Genomic DNA, 21,220 nt, shown 5'->3' on the forward strand with positions numbered 1-21,220 from the left:
GGTCAGCCTCTGGCTCTGGTCCTGCTCAGACCTGTTCGGGTCACCCTGGCTGCTTTCCTCCCATGTGAGTAGTAGACTCGGCTGGGTCTCCAGATGCTGAGCATCAGCACCGTGGTCGCTGACCATCTGTGCCACTGTCCTCGCTGGCCGCCCGGCCATGGTTTCCACAGCTCTGTGGTGACGTGGCTGCTGCACGGTGAGACCTGCCAGCAGTCTTCAATGCACTGTTGGTGTTCTGGGTCCTTTGTTTTCACGTGGATGTTGAAGGCTAAGCTTGTTTGTCTGTACAAGCGCTGTGCTGCACTCTGAGAAGGAGTGAGCTTGGTGGGGACAGGGGGGCGTCTCAGTCACGTAGAGTGTCCTGACCCATCACCATGCGCCCCTCCACTTGTTCAGGTCTCGCCCGACTCACCCATCAGCGCTCTGTGGTTTTCAGGGTACGGCTCTTGTGTGCATTTCATGAGGTTTGTGCTGAAGGACTTCATACTTTCTGGTGTTGAAAAGTTACTGTTAAAGTTTGGATTCCAGCTGCTTGTTGGAGGTTTATTCATCTTTTATTTTGCAGCTTTATTAAATGCAGTAAGTCTCTAGGCCTTTCCGTAGCTTCTAGGATTTTCTGTTCACAGACAGCGAGTCTGTTGTGTGGGGCAGCTCTGCCCCCTTCCTCCTGCCCACAACCTCTTCCTCCTTCCCCATGTGCTGCCTGGAGCATCCAGCTCGGCCGTGAGTGGGTGCTGGGTGGGTGCAGGGGTGGCCTGGCCTGTGGGTGCAGAGGACAGCACTTCTCTGTCCATGGGACTGACCTGTTGTCCAGGGGCACGGGACAGCGCTGACCTGTTGTCCGTGGCACTGACCTGTCACCCAGTGGCACAGGGGATGATACTCAGTGCTTTTTGATGGTTGGAGCAGCCCTGCGTCCCCATGAGAAACCTGGCCGTGGTCTGTTTTCCTTCCTGTGCGTTCTCGGATTCTCCCTGCAAAGGCTGCTTGCAGTTTCCTGTGACTGCCCCGTCGTGGTATCGGGTCATGCTGGCCTCCTGCAGAGTGGGGGCGAGGGGCCTCCTCCCGTTTCCTGGAGGGCCTTGTGCCCAGCAGGTGCCGGCTCTCCCACTGGTAGAGCTCAGCAGTGTGTCTGCGGCCGAGTCTGCAGCACCCGAGCTGTGCGTCGGGTGGGGGCCCCTGGCAGCGTGTCGTGGCCGTGGTGGGGCAGGTGGGTACCGCATGTCCTCACCTGGCTCTCCCTGCAGGTACGAGGCCGAGCTCAGCCCCGTGGACCAGAAGCTGAGCGTGCTGCGGTCCCCGCTGGCCCAGAGGCCCTTCTTCGAGACGCCATCTGGCCTGGGCGCCGTGGACCTGTACGAGTGTGGCTGCGGGGACGACGACCTGCAGCCCTTGTGACCCGCCCACCCACGGGGCCGTCCTCGCCTCCTGCTGCTGGACGCAGCGGCTTCTGTTGAGCTGTTTTACGGAAGATGAGTGCGTTTGTATGGGATGGTAGGTTTTTATTTATTCACCACGGGAGCTGGCTGAGGTGGGCGCTGAGGTGCGTGTCCCGCCCCACCCCCGGAGGGGCCGACACTCGTCCAGGAGCCCAGGCCAGCCTGGCAGGGAGGGGACACAGTCCTGGGCTCCCCTGAAAATCATGATGGTCTCGCCCCACTGGCCAGCTCCCTAGATAATGTCTTTCGAGACTCAGCCTGGTCCCGGCTGACGGTTCACCCTGGAGGGAACCAGTCTGCTCCAAAAGGGTGGGTCTCAGGGTCACGTGATGTGCTCGAACTTTGGGGCTGGGTGGGGTAGTCAGGAACATTCCAGGAGCCCCGGCCCCACTGCAGCCCCAGAACCTTCTGTCTGTCCTGCACAGGCATCTGGGTGCAGCCCCAGAACCTTCCGTCTGTCCTGCATAGGTGTCTGGGAGGGGGCGCCACCCCAGCCCCAGCCCTCCCCACTGAGGCCACACCCACGTGAGCTTATTTGAACGTTTTTGTGTAAATGTACAAAGTATGTAAAGTTAACTTTTATTTGCTGTGCAGAGCAGTTTAAAAATGTTTTATGAGATCACGTTTGTATTTTCAAATAAAGAATTTGAGGATTTTCAGCCACAGGCTCAGCTGGAGACAGACATAGCACCGGGGTTTCTGGACACGGCTCACAGACGGACGGGGGGACGGATAGGGGCGTTACTGGGGGAGACTGCAGGGGTGTGGACGGCCCTCGGGGTCGGGAGGCCAGCGGGCTGGGGGTCACAGGCCCTGGGACCCGAGAGCCCCCAGCAGTGTGACCAGCGGTCTGGCCATGTGGCCTGCACTCCAGCCACAGTGCTCCTGACACCACCCCGGTGGCCGTTCTCTCCCGCGGTCAGTGCTGGCCTGTGCACGACAGGGTGGGGCCCTCCCCTACGGACAGTGGAAAAGACCCCAGCGTCCGCCCTCCAAGGTCTGCTCAGGCCACCCCCGTGTCCAGGACGGCTCATGGTTTGGCACCAACGTGAAACTTACAGGCATGAGCGGCCCCGCACGTCCGGGGGAGGCATCTGACAAGCACCCCTGCCCAGGCCTGGGCAGGCCGTCCGATCATCTGGGCGCTGAGCAGGCCTTGGGGAACCAGTTTCTCTGTCCAGCAGCTGGGCCCACAGCACGGGACACAAGAGGCTCCAACAGCAGGGCCAGGGCAGAGAGGAGGTGCTGGGTTCTGTCTGCAGAGCTGGATGATGAGGGGCCGCACAGGACCACAAAGAACGCACAGGAGCACACAGGACCACACCGGACCACTAAGGATGCACAGGACCTCACGCTGAGCTCCACAGACAGGAGCAGAGCTGGTTCCGGCCCTGCCTTCCCAGCCCAGCACAGCGGTCAGGCAGTGAGGAAGCTGCGGCAGGTGGGCCCCCAGTCGACAGCCACACCGCCTTGTCCCCAAGTACGGGGTCAGATCCACGGGTGTGGGTGGCCAGGGTCACTGTCACCATCACCTGCCCCACGGCCTCAGGGACCCGAGGCCCGGGTCATCCACACACACTGGCCACTGAGCATGGCTGAGTGGGGTCATGGACGAGGCGATGGAGGAGTTCCCACCACAAGTCCTGGTGGGTGTCGGTCACTCCAGTCAGACTCGCCTGGGGACAGATAGGCCAGGAGCCTAGGACACACGTACGGATGTGCGCTCGCACACAGATGGACGAACGCATGGACACAGGCAGCCTGGTCACCTCTTTGGTGGTCCCCAGACAACTCAGGGATAATTGAGCAAGTCCCAGGAAGATGATGGGATCCCATGCCCACCACAGCTGTTTAGAGGAATGAGCCAAGACACAGAGGCCAAGACAGTGGGGAAGATGCTCCCGCAGGCCGGCCACACTTCTGCCCAGAGCCCCCCGGCCGGTGCACTGACCACGCAGGGTTGCCCAGAGCACCCTGCCCAGAGCATTTCCTCCTTCCAAGGGCTGTCCCAGACCCACAGATCGCACCAGGGCCCCGGGCAGCACCGTCCCAGCCCAGGCTCAGGGTCCTGGGTAGGAGCCAGGAGAGAAACTGGGAACCCCAGGGAGCCCCAAACCCAGTGTTCTGAGCCACATAGGCCCAGGGACACACACCTGAGGACCCCGTGTGACCTAAGTCCACATCAAGATCAGAGCACCATGGGTGGTGCCTTGGATGCCTGGGCCCCAGACAACCAGGCCAGTCCCCAGGGCGTTGCCCACATGGCAGGCACCCAGTGATCCTCCGCATGGTGGCCTCGGGTCAGTGTGACCAGCGCCCGAATCCCTGGTTCTGGACGTGCACAGGAACCCCTCCCACCCCGACCTGGGGCAACGGCCTTGCTGTCACCTGGGAGACCCAGTGGCTGGGTGTCCTGCCTCCCCCACCCAGGGCCTGGGGGAAGAAGAGGTGACACCCACGTGGCCCCCCCAGTGTCCGCTCCAGCTCTGCCAGCGTCCCACACAGCCACGAACCGCCCAGAGCCCCAGCCTGGGACCTACCCCCTGGGCGGGGACAGATTCCACGTTGATGGCTTCCGTGGAAGAGCTCAGAGTCCTCAGAGACAGAAGCGGATGTCAGAGACGTGCTGCAGGAGGAGAGGTCAGTCCCCACCCTCAGCCGGCAGGCCAGGAACAGGTCGTGTCCCTCACAGTTCCCCCGAGGGACTCACCTGTCTTGGGAATCAGTTCCTGTTCAGAGATGGAGGCTGGAGATCCGTGAAGAGTTGGAGCCCTGGAGGGGACGGGCTGGACGCTGGTGGAGGAGGACACAGAGCCTGATGGAGACGGATGGAGGGCCGGCCCCAGAACGCAGCCCCAGTGGCCTCTCTGACACTCCACTGAGTCTCCTCTTCTGAGCTGTGGGCCACCGCGGGCTCCCAGGGTGGCAGGAGGTGCCCCTGGATCACATCCCACCAGGACAGCACGGTCTGGACACGGCCACCCACCCGGGGAGCAGCCCCCATCCCTGACCAAGGCAGGACCCTGTGTGACCAGTGGCCCCCAACGGCCAGCCCTGCCTTGAGGTCAGTGGGGATGAGGCATCTCCACTCAGCTCCGCAGGTTACCAGGGCCTCCCCTCAGGGATGGAGACTCACCCAAGTCACCAGCCCTGCCCAGCAGCCTGTCCACGCTTAGGCCTAGCATATGACAGCGCCCAGGGAGACATCACAGCAGCCCCGAGCACCTGAAAGGAGTCAGCGGTCTGGTGGCCCGTCCACGTCATCCACAAAGCACCCTTCCAGAGGAAGCCCAGCAGCTGTTACAGGCAGGCTTGTTCTAGTCGCCGTGGGGCCGAAGGGCCCGACGTGACCTCGGACCCAGCAGGGAGACTGCACCTTTTTGGGGCCACAGGACACCCCACATCCAACGGTGACAGGCCTCCGGTCCAGGAATCAGCTCTGCCCCCAAGGGCCGCACGCGGACTTGCCCCCAGGCCCCGCCTCCACCCGCAACACAGGGACCAGCCCTGGGTCCCCCCTCTTCCCCCAACACACGGGGCAGCCCAGTGAGTCCCAAGTTCGAGTCCTGCCTTAGTCCAGGGCCCAGCTCTCCCCTCAGCACCAGGGACCGCTGGGGCTAGATGACTCTCTGTGGGGGTGGTGTCGGGTGCAGAGTCCCTGGTCTGCACTCACCAGATGCTAGCAGCTCCTCCTCCCCTGCTGTGACAAGCAGACATGTCCCCTGACATCACCAAGTGTCTCCTGTGGGTTAAAACTGCCCCAGTTATGAACCATTTCTATAGACAGGGCAGATGATTGACAGATACATAACTGATAGACGGATGGTGGATAATTGATTGACAGATAACAGATAGACAGATACATGGATAATAGATTTTTGATAGAAAGTCTCCACGTCAGGCCTCTTGCTCCCCTGCCTCCCTGGACGGCCCGCACTCTGAGTGTGTCTACTTGGACTTTAAGCACCCAACCCCGCATCTCTCCGCCTTTCTTCTGTGTCTGAGACAGCCTGTCAATGGAGCGTACATCTCGGAAGAAATCTACTTTTACTCATAATAAAAAAGCGTCCATATTAGACAGGGTTTCTCATGACCGACATGAGGCTGGGTGGACTGCAAGCTGCATCCCTGGTCTCGATCCACCACATGCCAGGAGCACCCCATCCCCAGTGTGACAACCAGTAATGTCCCCAGCAGTGACAAGTGTCACCAGGTGAGAGCCACAGGTGCAGACGGGTTAGGAACAAGACCATCACCTGATGGCACCCTTGGGTGACACTGGGGGACCCAGAATCCTTAAATCTTTGGGGTCTGGTGGCCCCACAGTGAGGTCAGCTCTATCAGTCCCGCTGCTCAAGCCAAGTGGCCAAGACCACAATGCACATCAGGCCGGAGGAGAGAGGTGCTAGGGCTCGGACACGGGCAGTCACTCTGCTGGGGGCCTGGATGTGAGACTGTGCATCCTGGGAGCCGCCATCAGGGAAGGGAGGCGCGCTTACACAGAGCCAGGTCAGCTGCTTGAGTCCCACGGGTGCTCACCTCCCCATCAGGAGGGAGGCCCAGCCCAAGTGTGCGGTGAGGGCAGTGTGTGCGCGGGGCCAGAAGCAGGAGGTAGGGCACGGGCTGACCCCCCGCGGCTCCTGTGTCTGCGTCTTCTTTTCCACGTAGCCCTAGCTGGGTCTCAAGACCTCAAGCTGTCCTGGGAGGCCCACCTGGGAGATAAACTAACTCTGGAGGGTAAAGAGAATGGATTTGTATCCCACTCGGACTGGGGGCGGCATCTCGGACACAGCAGTGCGCCCCCAGGGTTCCCACACGGACGTAGCCGGATTCCCTTCTTTCCTGCAAAGGGCCACACGTGAGTCTGCATGGCAGCCCCTCCCACGAAGGGGTCCTGGATCCCCGCTGGCCACGCGGTCACCCCGCGTGCTGAGTCACCACCCCCAGCACCTCCATCCCAGCAGGCACCATGGCTGCTCCTGGCTTTGTTGGTTTTTCTGAAACATTGTGAGAGTTCAGCTTCCCCAGAGAGACACTGGGGATCCTGTGCATGCACACTTGTCCTGAGAGAGGTCACCTTGCGAAGGGCAGCGGGGCCGTGGAACCAGGAACCAGACACGACGGACGTGCGAAGGGGTCAGGGCCCACCACCCAAGTACGACCTTGGCACACTGATGTTACCAGACAAAGGGGTCTGACCCCCAGGGAAGGGGTCCTCCCCATGCCTGGAGGAGAGGTGCGTCCTGATCTCCCAGGCAGAGCGCTGCCCTCAGAGCCTTTCCACACTGCCCTCCTGCCCTCGGACCTGGAGTGAACACGCAATCTCGCCCTTCCTGGGTCTTCACTCCTTACAAAGGGCTTCCGTGTGGACGCAGCACCTCAAGGCCGGGCCCTGCTCCCAGCTGACCATGGGCCCCAGTCTGTGTGTGGCACCGGCTGACAGTGGGCAGCACAAGAGCCTGCCCTCCCTGTGGGAAGTGGGGCTTCCCTCCAGTGCCTGGTGTGGACAGCGAGACCTCCAGCGAGAACTAATCCACCGACAGCTCTGGCCGGCCCCTCGGGCCCTGTAAATTTTACTGACGACCCACTGCTGTGAGTGTCTGGTCAGGAATCTCTCTGGCCTAGCAGGGTAAGCCACCCTCCAGCATCCAGCAGGCATGACTCCCTCAGGCTCCCATGTCAGAGCCTAGCTGACCTGTGGGGGGCACTGGCTCAAACCTGACCCCATGCTCGGAGGCCCGTGGCCAAGGTGCACACCCATCGGGCAGCCGCGCAGCATGGGGTGATGGCCCTGGACTCAGACATGGACACAAGCATCCTGTTCACCTTAGGGTGCGGCAGCCCCGGCACCGTGCTCAGGAGTGGCCGGCGGGGCCGGCGGTGACCCAGCCTGACTTCCACAAATCCAGCAAGACACTGCAAGGATGCTGAGGCCAGGCAGAGGGGCCCTGGCTGAGAAGGTAAAACACACCTTGAATTTACAGGAAAAAAGATCAGTTTCACAGATTATTGCCGTTCCTCATAGAGCGTCCTCAGCATCAAGACACACTTCATGTGAACGTGCATCTGCGGGGACAGATACAGGGCGGAAAGTTACCGTGCACAGCAGCTGCCTTCCCTGAGCACAGACTCCGGTGAGTGGTCAGAAATGGCCTTCTGTCTCCATGACAATGCAAATCAGCCGCATTGACCCAATCAGCACCTGAAATGTTCTCGGTAAAACACATGGTTTCACAGTCTCACTCTTTGCAGAAAAATGCCTGTTATAGGCTGAATTATGTCCCCCAGATTTACTTGCTGAAGTCCTGACCCCCAGGACCTCAGAATGTGGCTGGATTTGGAGATGGGGTCTTTACACAGGTGATGAAGGTAAAATGAGGTAGGCAGGATGACACTGAGAGCCCTCCAGGGTCACCCCAGTACCTCAGAGCCAGCCCCCCAGGGACACCCCAGCACCTCAGAGCCAGCCCCCCAGGGACACCCCAGCACCTCAGAGCCAGCCCCCCAGGGACACTCTAGCACCTCAGAGCCAACCCTCCGGGGACACCCCAGCACCTCAGAGAAGCCCTTCGGGGGCACCCCCGCCCTCACAGAAGCCCTCTGAGGACACCCCAGCCCTCACAGAAGCCCTCCGGGGCACCCTAGCACCTCAGAGAAGCCCTCTGGGGGACCCCAGCACCTCAGAGAAGCCCCCCGGGGGCATTCTTGCTGGGACCAAGGACCATGTGGTTTTAACATGACCCGCTCGTGGACATTCCTGTTGCTGCCTGGCTGTCTACCACCTTTGTGATTGAGGAGGGACCAGCCACAAAAGGGTACCGGCCACCAGAATTCACAGATTCGTGAACTTGTTATTCTAAGTTTTAATTCAACCTCTCACCCTATCCACAGGGAAATGGCCCCCAGGAATTACTACCTGTGCCTGGATCCACTGACAACACTGGGTCAGGACTCCTGAGAGTTCACCCATTTCCTTCAAGGCTAACAATCTCCGTCTCAATGTAAACTTGGGATTCTGCACAGCCTGATCACATTTAGCTGGTGTGTACACGACAGGTCCTGGCCCTAAAGGTTCCTGCTCATCCCCTACACCCATTCCTAAAGGGGAGTTGTGTTTGCAACCCCATTTCGGGCTACATCTCTCTACATTCCTCTGGGGTCTCCCTCCTTCTCTGTTACAATGATGTGGTTTAACATCATCTCCTGAAATACCAGAAAGGCTTTCTGCAGACACTAAAGGAACATTTCAATTAAAACTGTTCTCCTGTAAAAACAAGAACTCCTAAGAGGCAGCTGGGATTCTGTGTGACCCTCTCAACACCGTGCATTTTGAGGTTTGCCAAGAGGATACAACTGGTAAGTGTGAATGGGAGGGCCGCTCCTTCGGAACCAGCCCACCTCCCACTGTCTGCAGTGCTGTGGGCTCGGCTATCATTTCCAAAGCCATACCTGCCAGCCAGATGTGGGCCCCCAGGGCAGGGCCTGGGACTCCTGTCCGGACTCACACCCCCAGGGAAGCACTCAGCCTTCAGAGCCCCTCCTTCCCCTACTGGGAAGCCCGAAGCAGCATTTGGGACCCCCAAGGGAGAACAGCATCGGACACCCATAGCAAAGTCAGGGGTCCCTGGGGATGGGCTCAGACCCCTAAGGCAGGGTCCAAGACCCAAAGGGCAGCACTCCAACCCCCTAAGGCAGAGTCTAGGATGCACTGTGACAGACTTGGACCTGCCATGCAGGGTTCCCAATCTCCAGGGCTGCACTCAGACCCCCAAGGCAGGGTCTGGGATCACCAAGTATGGAATGGAACCCCAAAGTCAGGGTTTGAGACCCTCAAGGATGAGATGGGACCCCCTCAAAGCAGGGTTCAGGACCCCTTGGGTCCCCCTCAGACTGCCCCAAGGCAGGGTCTGGGGCCTGGGGCTGCACTCCCATACTTGGGCTACCAACGCAGATTTAAGACCCCTCCACCCAGGGCCAGATGGGAGACTCCAAGTTCAAGTTCGGGATCTCCAGAGCAGACATAGAGCCCCAAGGCAGAATTTCGGATTTGCGAGGACTGGCCTGGACCCCCAATGCCGCAGTCGGACTACCAACATAGACTTCCGAGCCTTGACTGGATTTGGAGCCCTCAGGAAGTGTTCACAATACCCGCCGGGCTAGATTCCAGACCCCAAGGCAAAGTCTGGGACCGCAAGGGATGGGATTTGATCCCCAAGGCATGGTCTGGGACCCAGACTGCACTGGAACCCCTAAGGCAGAGTTCAGGATCCCCGGTGTTGCCCTCAGACTCCCTCTTAAGGCAGGGTCTGGGACCTGGGGGCTGCACCTGGCGGGGGGCGATAAGCGCGAGCATCCCGGCCAAAGAGAACCGGACCCCGGCAGTGGCGCCGGGAGCCTGCCTCCCGGCCCCGCCCGCCCCGATCTGGCGGCGGCGAGCACGTGACCCGGGTGGCCAATGGGCAGCCCGCAGGGAGCACGGGCCCCGCCCACCGCGTCCGGGCGCGCGCGGAATGTGGGCCGTGCGCGCCGCCGTCCGCCCGGGGACTTGGCTCTCCCGGGTGGTTCGGGGCTGCAGGGCTCCGAGGGCCGCGCCGCCGCTGCCGCCCCGTCCCGAGCGCGCGCTCGCAGCCTTCCGCGAGGGTCCGAGGGGCCCAGAGGGGCGAGGGGCTGCAGAGCCGGGCCCACGTGCGGATGGCGGGAAAGGTCGGGCTGGAGAAGAGAAGGAGGAGGACGAGGAACCTGAAGATGAGGAAGAGAAGGAGGAGGCGCTGCTGAGAAGGGACCCTCTGCTGCCGGCGGGGACCCAGCGCGTGTGCTTAGTTCACCCCGAGGTCAAGTGCGGACCCGGAAAGCCGCAGGGAAGCCGAGGTGACCGGGACCGGGGGCTGGGCTTGTGGGGGAGGAACTCCGAGGCCTCGTGTTCATAGGGCGATGCCTTGGGGGCGGGGCTCGTGGGGCGGGGCTCCGAGGGCTGTCGTCAATAGGGCGATGCTTTGGGGCGGGGACTTGGGGGGGGCGTGGAACTGAACCACCACAACCCGTCAGCTCACGGCTGCCGCACCCCTGCTGCGCGTCTGGAAATCCTAATTCTGGGCAGGGCGCCTTCCCCGGGGCACACAACGGATCCGGAGCCCCTCCCCTCTCCGCTGCGTCCCCGATTATCGCTCTGACCTGCTCCTCTGCAGTCTCCCATCCGTAAAGGAAAAGAACCCAACAACCAACGCCGGGGTGCGCATGGCGTGTCCCGCAGCTTTGAGCCTTTTATCGACCCGCATTTCACTCTGTGGCGCTCAGTCCGAAGCCCAAAGATTGTGCACACACGTGTTCACACGCCCGCTGCTGCAGAATCCGTGAACCTGGCCGAGACCCTGAGTGCACATCTGCCTGGGGCCTACAAACATCGCCTGCACCCGTCAGCAACCCCACTCTGTTCCCGCCCTGGTCAAGCTGTGGGGACAGCAGACAGGCCAGGCAGGAGCCCGCTATGTCCAGAACCCAGCAGGAAGGTGGACAGGGGCGGGGAGGGGCCGTGTCGCCAGGGTGGTCCTCGATGGCCTGGGGAGCCAGACCCCACAGATGAATAGGGAGAGTGTCCAGAGAGGGCTCCTGAGGGACCACGTCCTGGGTCCTCCGGCTGTTTGGGGGGCTGTTAGAGCCGAGCCACTTCCATGGCGCAGACCCCCAGACAGGCAGCTGGAAGGAGCAGGGGCAGCAGCAGAGAGGCCAGGGGAGCTGCGCAGTGGTTCAGGATGGATCTGGGGATTGGATGGTGGGGGTCGGGCAAGAGCACCGGTGGGGTTTGCTGATGGGTCATACCCGAAGTTTAAGGACGGAAGTAAGGGAAGGCCAAGCACCTGACCTGAGTGACCTGAAGGTGGCAGTGGGGCAGGCCGGGGGCCATGGGGAGTCACGCCCCAGAAAACTGCACCTCTCACGGCCCAGAGGAAGGGGGACCCTGCTCCCAGCTCCTAGAGGAAAGGGGACCGCGCTCCCTGGCCTTGGAGCCCGCTTGGCTCCTTCCCACCAGCCTCGTCGCTCACATCTCCACTCCGCACCTGTGTCCTGGATGTGCCCTGAGGCAGGTCAGGTGACCACAGAGATGGCAGCACCCAGGTGTCTGAAGCAGGGTGGGGCCGCTCCTCTGAGGTTCTGTGCTCCGGCGCAGCCTCCTGGGTGGGGTGGGAGGCTCAGAAGGGAGACATCTCATGTGGGGCTCGAGGCACTTACTCCACATCTAACCAGAGGAGGAACCAGGGAGCTTGCAGAGCTGTCCTCCCGGCCCCTCTAGACCACGGCAGCCCCATCCACCCCGGTCAGACCCCCAAGCCCCACGTGCCTGCACAGCCCAGAGCACGGGTCTCAGCCTGCTCTGCTCTGCCTTCTCCCTCTGGAGGGACTGTCGAGGGGAGAACCTGGGACGGGGCAGCTCACAGTGGCCCTCCAGCCATGGCATGTGCCCTGTGCCCTCTGTTTCTGCCCTGAGTGGACACTGCCTTTCCCAGCCCCCCTCTCCACATGTCTGTTCAGTCAGGGGCCCTGAGTGGGCGCTTTCTCAGTAAAGGGGCAGCCTCTAGGACTAGGCTCTGGTCATCCAGGACAGGATCCCCATGGTGACTCAGCCTGCCCCGCAGGGAGGCAGCAGCTTCCGCAGGCCCTTGGGGAGCCTCACAAGGGAATGCTGCTGAGTGGGTCTTGAGGGACCAGGAGTCCTCAAGGAGAAGACTCCCCACTTCCAACATACGGGGCCGGGCCTGCATTCCGGCTCTGCTCAGGCGTCTTCTCCCTTCCTGACAATCTGCCCAGAAGAGCAGAGCTGTGTTTTGAGGAAACGCGGATTCGGGCGCTCTCTCGGGACCTTCATGTCCTGAAGGCAGCAGGAAGCCGTCCCTGCGGGGCATATGGGCCAGGGCACCGGACAGGGCTGACCTGGTTGGGAAGTGACCCTCACACTGGCCTGTCTCCCCCCACAGCTGAGTGGCAGGTGGCTGAGGCACGAGCGCTGGTGCACACGCTGGATGGCTGGTCGGTGGTGGAGACGATGGTGGTGCCCACCAAAACGCCAGACAGGAAGCTCATCTTTGGCAAAGAAACCTTGGAGCACCTGACGGGTGGGTCCAGCACACGTGTCCTGTCCCCATCCCCTCCTAGAATCAGAACAAGCATGGGCTGTCCTTCTGGGCTGGGTGGAACTAGTCTCAAGGGAACTTGGATTGAAAAGTCAGAATTTAAACAAGGCCCCAGGGCCCAGCTGAAGCATTTAGAATCTGGTACAAGTCAGCCCTGCAGCCCCAGCCCAGCCGCCCCGGGGTGTGGGTCCTCCCTGTGACCCCTGCCCTCCATGGACCCTGAGGGTCCCCTCCCCACTCTGCTGTCCAGCTCACAGCTTACAGCAGGGTGCCCTGCAGACGCACCGAGAGGCGTGCTCACCTCCTGTCTGTTTCACCCCAAGTGTAATGTCCACTCAGTCTCCATGAGGTCACGTGACCTCCGTGTGTGAGACCTACTCCCCTGAAGATGGACACAATCCTCCCTGACCCCCAACCCGCGTGCTCTGATTATTGTATTCAGAGAATCGGGGTGTCTGGGGAACACTGCAAACCAAAGTGCAAGGTCAGTCCCCAGACAGACGTTGTGGGCATGTGGACCTCTGATGGGCCGTTCTCTTTTCCTAGAGAAGATCAGAGGGTCCAAGGAAATCACTGCCGTCTTTCTGAACGTGGAGAGGATGGCGACGCCCACGAAGGTACCTCAGAAGCTCACTGTTCCCCACCCGCAGTGGCTGACGGAGTGGGTCAGCATCCTGCCATGAGGACACAGGTCACGATGGGCCTCGTGTCCCCGCAGATTCCATCCCTCACTTCCTTATTCTCTTTCCTCTTCCAGAAAGAACTGGAAGCTGCCTGGGGCATGCGGGTGTTCGACAGATTCACGGTGGTTCTTCACATTTTCCGGGGCAACGCCCGCACCAGGGAGGCCCGGCTGCAGGTGGCGCTGGCCGAGCTCCCCCTCCTCAGGTGCCTGCAGAGCCTGGGCTGGGGAGAGATGATGGACCCCTTCTTGTTTTCACAAATTTAGGACGTTGCCAGGTGTGGTGAGGGCGGAGTGTGGCCGTTGGGACTGGGAGCTTGTGGGCGGCAGGTCTGAGCAGCGTGTCTGCTGGGGCACGTCGCCCACGAGGGAGGAATGTCACCCTGGTGATGGACCCTCTGTCCCGGCCGGTGAAGGCCCATGCAGGAGGGATGGCCCAGCAAGCCCATCCCCTCAGTCCAGAAACCCCCCAGGGTTCTGTGTGCCCCCTCCTCAAGTCTGACACTGGATGGCCATGTGCTCCAATCTCCTGAGCTGACCCATTTCCACGCCAGGTCTCACCTGAAAAACAATGGTGCCCCCCTGGACGGACGAGGCAGAGGCTCTCGCTACATCATGGGATCAGGTACAGAGTCCGAGCTCTCGTCCCTGGGTGCTCAGAAGGGGGGTTGTCACGGCCACCACCCTTACAAAGGGGACAACATCCCTGAAAGGTCCAGACAGGGCAGGGGCTGCATATGGGCCTCATATGTGGTCACATTCAAACAAAAGAGGGCATTGAGGTGGTTTCCTGGGGCAGCAGTAACGAAGGACCACGGACCAGGAACTTGAAATCACAAGAATCTTCCTCCCTCCAGCCCTGGAGACCAGACGTCTGAGGTCAAGGTGTCCCAGGGCCGCGCTCCCTCCCGAGGCTCCAGGGGAGGGTCCCTCCTGCCTCTTCCAGCTTCTGGGGGCTCCAGGCGTCCATCCCTGGGCTGGTGGCCGCCTCCCTCCCGTCTCTGCCTCCGTCTCCACGTGGCGTCTCCTCTGTGTCTGCGTCTCTCCTCTCCTGTCTCTTCTGAGGACACTGTCCTTGGATGTAGAGTCACCTCCTCCAGGAGGACCTCCTCTCAGGTCCTTCACTAATTGCATCTGCAAAGACCATTTCCATAGAGGTTCTGTGTGCAGGTCCTGGGGGTCGGGACGTGGATGTGTCTGCAGCCTCACCCATCCTGCTGTGGATGCATAGGGGCCCTTCTGAGTTGCTGTCAGGGTCTTATTTCCTCCCAGGTAAAGGGGAGCCCAGGTGACCTCAGAGGTCAGCAGGACAGAGCTATCTCAGAACAGAAGGGCCACGTCTGCCTGGGGAGCAGGCCGGGGGGTCCCTGTGGCCCCGAGAGAGTGCCTGTCCACGGCCCCGCAGGCACCTCTGTGGCTCTTGCCTCTTTCCCCCGTATCTGCTCGCTGACTCATCATCTTGGGTGTTTTTAGGAGAATCTTTCCTGCAGGTGCAACAGCGTCTCCTGAAAGACAAGGAAGCCAAGATTCGGAGGGCCCTGGAGAGGCTCCGGAGGAAGAGACTTCTCCTGGGGAGGCAGCGGAGGCGGCGGGAATTTCCTGTGATCTCCGTGCTCGGATACACAAACTGCGGTGAGGAGTGGCCCCTCCCTGGGCCTGGGCTGCTGTATTTTAGGAGAATCCACTTGTAAACCCGTCAAGATAGAGCCCGTCTACACCTTCACCCCTGTCTACACGGACAGCCGTCCACCCCACAGACATGCTGCTCCCACCCCATCTACACCCTCACTTGTCTACATGGACAGCCACCCGCCCCACAGACATGCTGCTCCCACCCAACACCATCAGCACCCTCATCTACATGGTTGCCTCCCCCCTCACATACATCACCCCATCTACACCCTCACTCTTGTCTACACCCACCTCACAGACACGTCACCCCGGTCTCCACCCTCACCACCGTCCACACAGGCCGTGCCCCGCGCCTACCCCTTATCCAGGAGGCCTGCATGGTGCCGTCTGTGTCTACACAGCCACACACAGCACCCAACGGCCCTGCAGAGACCTCTGAGCTCAGAGACCCTCCGAGTGCCCGGCTCACTCCCCGGAGGCCTGTGGTCAGATGTGTACAGTCCCTCAGGTCCACCATGGACAGTGGGGGATGCCAGGGGCCTGAGACACATCACCCCCTTGTGACTGACTTGCAGGAAAAACCACGCTGATCAAGGCCCTGACAGGGGACGCCGCAGTCCAGCCTCGGGACCAGCTGTTTGCAACGCTGGACGTCACGGCCCACGCGGGGTCGCTGCCCTCCCGCTTGACAGTCATCTACATGGACACCATTGGGTTCCTCTCCCAGCTGCCCCACAGCCTCATTGAGTCCTTCTCTGCCACCCTGGAGGATGTGGCCCACTCGGTGAGCAGGGAGGGGCTGGGGCTCAAGGACCTCAAATGCCAGCAAAGGGGAACTGGTCCCTCCAGCATGACACCATAGGGCCAGGTCCCTCAGTACAACACAGCGGGGGCAGGTGCCTCAATCTGACACCACAGGGCCAGGTCCCTCAGTACAACACAGCGGGGGCAGGTGCCTCAATCTGACACCACAGGGCCAGGTCCCTCACTACAACACAGCGGGAGCAGGACCACTGGGGACTCCTTCCACTGTGGGCCAGCTTTGTCGTCTTCGTCCCTTAGGACACAGGGACTCCATGGGGGCAGCTCCACCCCATTCTGGGTGAGTGGTGCCCTTGGGGCCTGTCCTCAGTCTGGAGGATCCTCCCTGGTGGGGCTGGGCACCACGGACCCCGAGCACTCTGACCACCTGGCACGTCTGGTCCCAGGACCTGCTCATCCACGTGAGAGATGTGAGCCACCCTGACACCGAGCAGCAGAAGGCCAGCGTCCTGTCGGCCCTGCGGGGCCTGCGCCTGCCGGCTGCGCTCCTGGACTCCATGGTGGAGGTGCACAACAAGGTGGACCTGGTGCCCGGGTGAGTGTGCGCCCGGCCGCCTGCTGCCCTCACCCACCGGACCCTGCCCCACAGCAGACTCCGGGTGCCCCTGGAGATGAGGACAGGCTGTCCTGCTGGTGACGGTGACCACATTCTCGGAGTTCCCGCTCCTGCTTTCAGAGTGCCCTCCCCAACCTGCAGCGGGTCAACCCAGGGTTACCGACACCTGGCAGAGCGGCATGTTTGACCCCTTCCCCGCTTGCCCGTATCTCAGCCCAACCTCAGCTCAGCATTTCTCTCCCCATCCCTTGCTCTCAGCCTCTGGCAGGGCCATGTCCTCACCTGGACAAACAGAGGCCATAACAGTGGGGCTGGGGGCAGGGCCCCTTGCCCAGGGCCCCCTCACTGAGCGGGGTCTGCCGGCACCCCGACAGGCACAGCCCCATGGGACCACACGCTGTGGCCGTGTCCGCCCTCCTGGGGCTCGGGCTGGAGGAGCTGAAGGCCAAGCTGGAGGACGCGGTTCTGAGAGCCACGGGGAGACGGGCCCTCACCCTCCGCGTGCAGCTGGCGGGGGCGCAGCTGAGGTGCGTGGGGGGGCTTGGCAGGAGGGGGTGGGGAGGGAATCACTGTGTAGGGCGGGCCCTCTGCGGGGGCGGGTAAGGCGGCTCCACAGGGACACCAGGATGCCGAGCAGCTGTGTCACCTGCAGGGAATCTGAGTTAATCCTGTGGTGAGCTCCTGCCAGGTGTCCGGCACACTTGTCCACACTGGGGGTGTCGCGATGCCCTCGCCGAGAAATGAGACGCCTCGGTGGGGGCTCCCGGACTCTGTTGGGGTCACCCCTTCACACCAAACGTGCCTTCCTCCCAGCTGGCTGCACAGGGAGGCCACAGTGCAGGCGCTGGACGTGATGCCCGAGGCCGGGGTGGCCGACGTCAAGGTTATCATCAGCAACTCTGCTTACGGCAAGTTCAGGAAGCTATTTCCAGAGTGAAAGGATGGCCCAGGCCTGGGGCTGCAGCGTCTCAGCCTCAGAGGGAAGCAGGCACCCTGGGGGGCCTCCCTCCTCTGCCCTGTCAGCCTTGGCTCAGGGGTCGGTGTGGATGGGGCTCTGAGCAGTTACAGTTGACTGTCGCAGCGTCTGGAGGCTGATTTCCCTCCCGGGATGACTGAGCCACCAGGAAGCTTTGCCATGTTTGCGAAGCAGCCTTCTGTTGCACCAGCCCCCTGCAGAGGCCCCGCAAAACGTGGCCGTGAGGGAGGTGACACAGGTTCCCTGACCCCTGTGCCCACCGTTCGCAGCCGCCGGGCCTTGCACTTCCCCACGGCAGCGAGCGGCAGGGGTGTGGTTAAGGTTCCCAGCCACCCCGCGGAGGAGACAGGAGGAACCCCTCGTCACAGGGCCTGGCAGACAGAGCCCACCACACACACGCCCACACCCATGTCAGTCGTCTTTACCCGAAGCACAAGCACGTCAGGCATCTTCTCGAACAAGCAGGAAGCTGCGTCGCGGAGCCAACCCCACAGAGACGGGAGGCAGGGCGCCCCCTGTGCCCCCGATGCTGGCTTAGCAAAGAGCCCCCTGGGCCCCCAGACAGACACCCCCGGCATGCAGACAGGCCGGGGGTCCTTCAGCTTTTAAAGAGGCTCACACCTCGGGGCGATGGGAGGGTGTACAGTTGCAAGCCTCTAAAGGGAAAGCCAGTGAGAGGGATCCCTTCCCTTTGGGCTCCAGGAAAAGTTTTGTCTTTTTCCTTCCATTTCTATTCGTCATTATGGGGTGTTCCCTGCGTTGTCCCAGAGTTTCAGCATAACTGGAAGTAAATCTCTACCCGTCTTCTGAGCATGCGAATCCGGGGTGTGTGTGTGAGCTTTCCTCGTTTTCTGAGACTCGGTTACACACACGGCCCTGCAGGCCCCTCCCTCGGTGGATCCCAAACCTCCCTGCCTGGCTTCTGTGACTGCTGTCCTGTGGGACTTTGGCCTGGGAGCGGGTAGCAGACAGAGTGGTTTCTCCAACAACGTCCACGTCCGGATCCCCAGGACGTGTGAGCGTGCGACCTTATGTGACCAGGGGACCACGGAGCGCCCCCATCCCCCAGGGAGCCCACCTCGTCACACGTGGCCTCTTAAGCAGGAGGCAGAAGTCAGGTCGGGGCTGGTGTGAGGGCAGCACCAGAGGCTGGAGTCAGGAAACGGCTTTGCTGAGATGCTGGCTGTGAAGACGCAGGAAGAGGCCGTGAACCCAGGAATTCCGGGGCTCAAGGGCTGGGAAAGGGAGGAAACGGGCCTCCCTGGAGCCTCTGGGATGACCAGCCCTGCCCATCCTGACCGTCACCCGGGGACGATATCGGACTCATACCTGCAGAACAGAGAACTCATCTGTGCCGTTGGAAGCTGCCATCTGTGGGCGCCTTGGCACCATCTGCAGGGCCACCTACGTGGGGACCCCCACCCCCATGGGGTCCTGGGGTGCAGGACAGGACAAGAGCCCCCATGAACCCACATGTGTAGGACGGCCTCCCCGTTCTGCTCGAGAGGAGTAGGCTCCAGCAATCGCAAAACTAGGGGTGGGTCCCACAGCCCACCTGTGCTGCGTGTGGTTGGGAGGGGTGGGAGCTGGCCAGGGTAAGGGACCAGTCAGCCAGGGCCTCACAGCACCCGCTCCACTGGCCTGTCCCCTACATTCGGCTCAGTCCCTGGGGAACTCGCTCCTGGGGGATCTCCGAGCCAGAGGGGGCTTTGCAGAGACCCTGGTGGGCGGGGAGCATCCTGCCTGGGCCAAGCCCCCAGGCTCCCGGGTCCCAGCCCAGTCGTCTGCCAGGCTGTGTCCGCCCTGGGTGTGCCCATATGTCCCCAGGGGCTCCCTCAGCATCCTCACGGTCAGGGTTCCTGTGTGCTTGGCCGCCCACTTCCTCCCAGGTCCAGCCTACAATCTCAAGTCAGGTCCACCCCCTCAATTCCTCCCTGTCTGCCAGGCACAAGGAAGGACTGTGGGGGTCAATTCTGGCCTCTGGTCGCCCTCTCTCTCTTCCTGGTCCCCCTCCACTCCCTGAAGCCCCGCCCCAAGGACTTAAGGGCGCAGAACTCAGCCCAGGGCTGCCTCAGGCACAGGTGAGCCGACCACAGAGCCAGACACCCACTGTGGGAGCTTAGCAAGTAGACCCCAACGAGGAGGACAAAGCAAGGGTCTCACGGGGCCTGGGACGGAGGGCCGCGGTCTCACGGGGAAGAGGCCCTCAGGGGTCCAAGGAGAGGGTTGGGGGTCTCAGGGAAGAGGCAGGGGTCTCAAGGGCCCCAGGAGAGGGTTCAGGCTTGCCTAGGGTGAGAACAGGAACACGACCACCCCCACCCCATGCCCAGACTCTCCTAAGACCCTCCTTCCACTGCCAGCGTCCCCTCCCGGTGGAGGTCCACTGCCTGGAGGTGCCCAGGGCTGTGAGAACAGGACGGTCAGGGGGCTGTCATCACAAGAAGGGGGTCTGGGCGGGGCAGCCCCCAGCAGTGCCCCCACTGCATCCGATGTGGGATGGCAGAAAGATGGTTTTGAGAGCCAACAGCCTCCATCGCGCTGGCCAGTGGGTTATTCACTTTTTCAGCAGCTGTATTCAGGGCAACACCACCACGCTGGCTGTGAACAGTGAACGCGGGGCCAGCTCTGCTTCCTGGGCCGGCAGCCCCAGCGCACAGCCTCGAGGCCGCCCCGCCAGGAACATCCTCCTGCGGGAACCCATCCCTCAAATACCAAAGTCTCGAAGACTCGTCTTGAAAACGAGTACAGAGTCTTCACTTAACATCCCCACGGAAGAGCCGAAGTTGTCACCAGAGGCACACTTTGATTCGGTGCTTGAATTTATAAAGCAAAAGTAAACGGGAAGGAGGCGCGAGGCGCTGTTCCAGGAACCTCACCGTGACCTGAGAAAAGCACGTCCTCAACGTAACATTTCTAAGGACCCTTCCTGAGCATCAGCACGAGAGCCGCCCACAACCTCCTGGCCGTCTGCGTGTAACCAACATCCACAAACACGGCTGACTTTAATGTCTTTTAATCTTTCCCCAGAGAAAACTGACCCTTGTTGAACCGTTCCTGACACAAACGCGAGGTGATCGTGGTTGGATCCAGCGGGTCACTGAGTCGTTCTCGTTATTAAATGTGCAGCCTCACCTCCACTCGACCTCCCGCATGAGCTCCTCGGGGCCGAGCGGCCAGTTCGAGGCCGAGGCAGCCCGGGGGGCTGCCCGTGAGTTTCTCTTTCTGGATCTCAGGCGCCTCCGTTCAGTGAGGACCACCGAGCACCCAAAGCAGCAGCAGATTTTCTCGTGGAAAATGACGCATCTGACCTCCAGGGAGCGCGTTCCAACGGGGGTGAAGTGTCATCGTCACGACGCCCTAAGAACCCAACCCCGAAGCCCCCGGGTTATGGGACGGGGTTTCAGATCAGAGCCGCAGAGGACTCCCCGGTGCCCTCTTAAGACAGACGTGACCCTGACAGCACCGTTGGGTCGGTCCTTCGGCCGAGACGTATTTTGCTGACCTCGGAGTTCGTGAAACTCCTGGCCATCAGGAAGCGGAGCAAAGGCCTCGTGGATGATACCCAGCCTCCCTCGGGACCAGGGGACAGGGGATGTCGAGTCCCCACAGGGTCTAACTTACGGAGGCTTCTGAGCCGACCAGCAGAGGCCGAACGCTGCAGGGACAGCGTGTTCCAGCACCGGGAGAGGGGATGCCATGCAGGGACTGGGGGCCCCCGGGGGTCAGGAGGCAGAACGCAGAGCCCACAGAGTGTCCGCAGGCACAGCAGTGCAGACGGGATGGCACTGGTTAGTCTGACGGGCTCCCGGGGCCCGGGGCTGCAGGCGTGGCCTCTGGTCCCTGGGCCCGGCCCTGGGTGCTGGGAGGGGGAAAGCTGTCCTGCCTGTGCGACTTGGACAGAGGGTGGCCAGCTCCCACGGGGCAAGTAAGTTGTTTTGTCCTCGGGGGTCAGCGAGCCCTCCAGGGACAGCCTCCTCTATACGCCCA

At 61.7% G+C, this 21,220-nt stretch overlaps 2 protein-coding genes and 1 long non-coding RNA gene across 21 annotated transcripts in view; 2 read left to right on the forward strand and 1 right to left on the reverse strand.

Annotated features, from left to right (window-relative positions):
• The window catches only part of PPP2R3B (protein phosphatase 2 regulatory subunit B''beta), a 43,099-nt gene extending 40,999 nt beyond the window's left edge, over positions 1-2,100 (forward strand). For all 4 annotated transcript variants that reach the window (XM_032474423.1, XM_032474428.1, XM_032474424.1 and 1 more), the window contains exon 13: positions 1,248-2,100. In XM_032474423.1, coding sequence (XP_032330314.1) covers positions 1,248-1,398 — 151 coding nt within the window. In that variant the 3' untranslated portion in view covers positions 1,399-2,100. The remainder of the gene's footprint in view (positions 1-1,247) is intronic.
• On the reverse strand, positions 2,000-10,315 carry LOC116661817. 16 transcript variants are annotated; one of them, XR_004317791.1, is made up of 6 exons: positions 7,537-9,964; positions 5,113-7,391; positions 4,576-4,664; positions 4,150-4,377; positions 3,980-4,065; positions 2,000-3,138 (listed from the first exon to the last, which is right to left on the reverse strand). It is a non-coding gene; the product is annotated as an uncharacterized LOC116661817 (long non-coding RNA). The 16 variants fall into 16 exon arrangements; XR_004317782.1 differs by adding an exon at positions 10,179-10,315 and having other exon boundaries at positions 4,150-7,391; positions 7,537-7,641; XR_004317783.1 differs by adding an exon at positions 10,179-10,315 and having other exon boundaries at positions 4,150-7,410; positions 7,537-7,641.
• Positions 9,950-18,052, forward strand: LOC116656627 (putative GTP-binding protein 6). The gene is made up of 10 exons (XM_032474429.1): positions 9,950-10,307; positions 12,410-12,547; positions 13,112-13,182; positions 13,323-13,453; positions 13,802-13,872; positions 14,721-14,879; positions 15,455-15,663; positions 16,088-16,236; positions 16,632-16,784; positions 17,071-18,052. The coding sequence occupies exons 1-10, from the start codon at positions 9,950-9,952 to the stop codon at positions 17,192-17,194; spliced, it is 1,563 nt and encodes a 520-aa protein (XP_032330320.1). The 3' UTR covers positions 17,195-18,052.
• The last annotated feature ends 3,168 nt before the right edge of the window (positions 18,053-21,220 follow it).

The sequence above is a fragment of the Camelus ferus genome, chromosome X (assembly GCF_009834535.1).
Source record: "Camelus ferus isolate YT-003-E chromosome X, BCGSAC_Cfer_1.0, whole genome shotgun sequence".
NCBI classification, from domain to species: Eukaryota; Metazoa; Chordata; class Mammalia; order Artiodactyla; family Camelidae; genus Camelus; species Camelus ferus.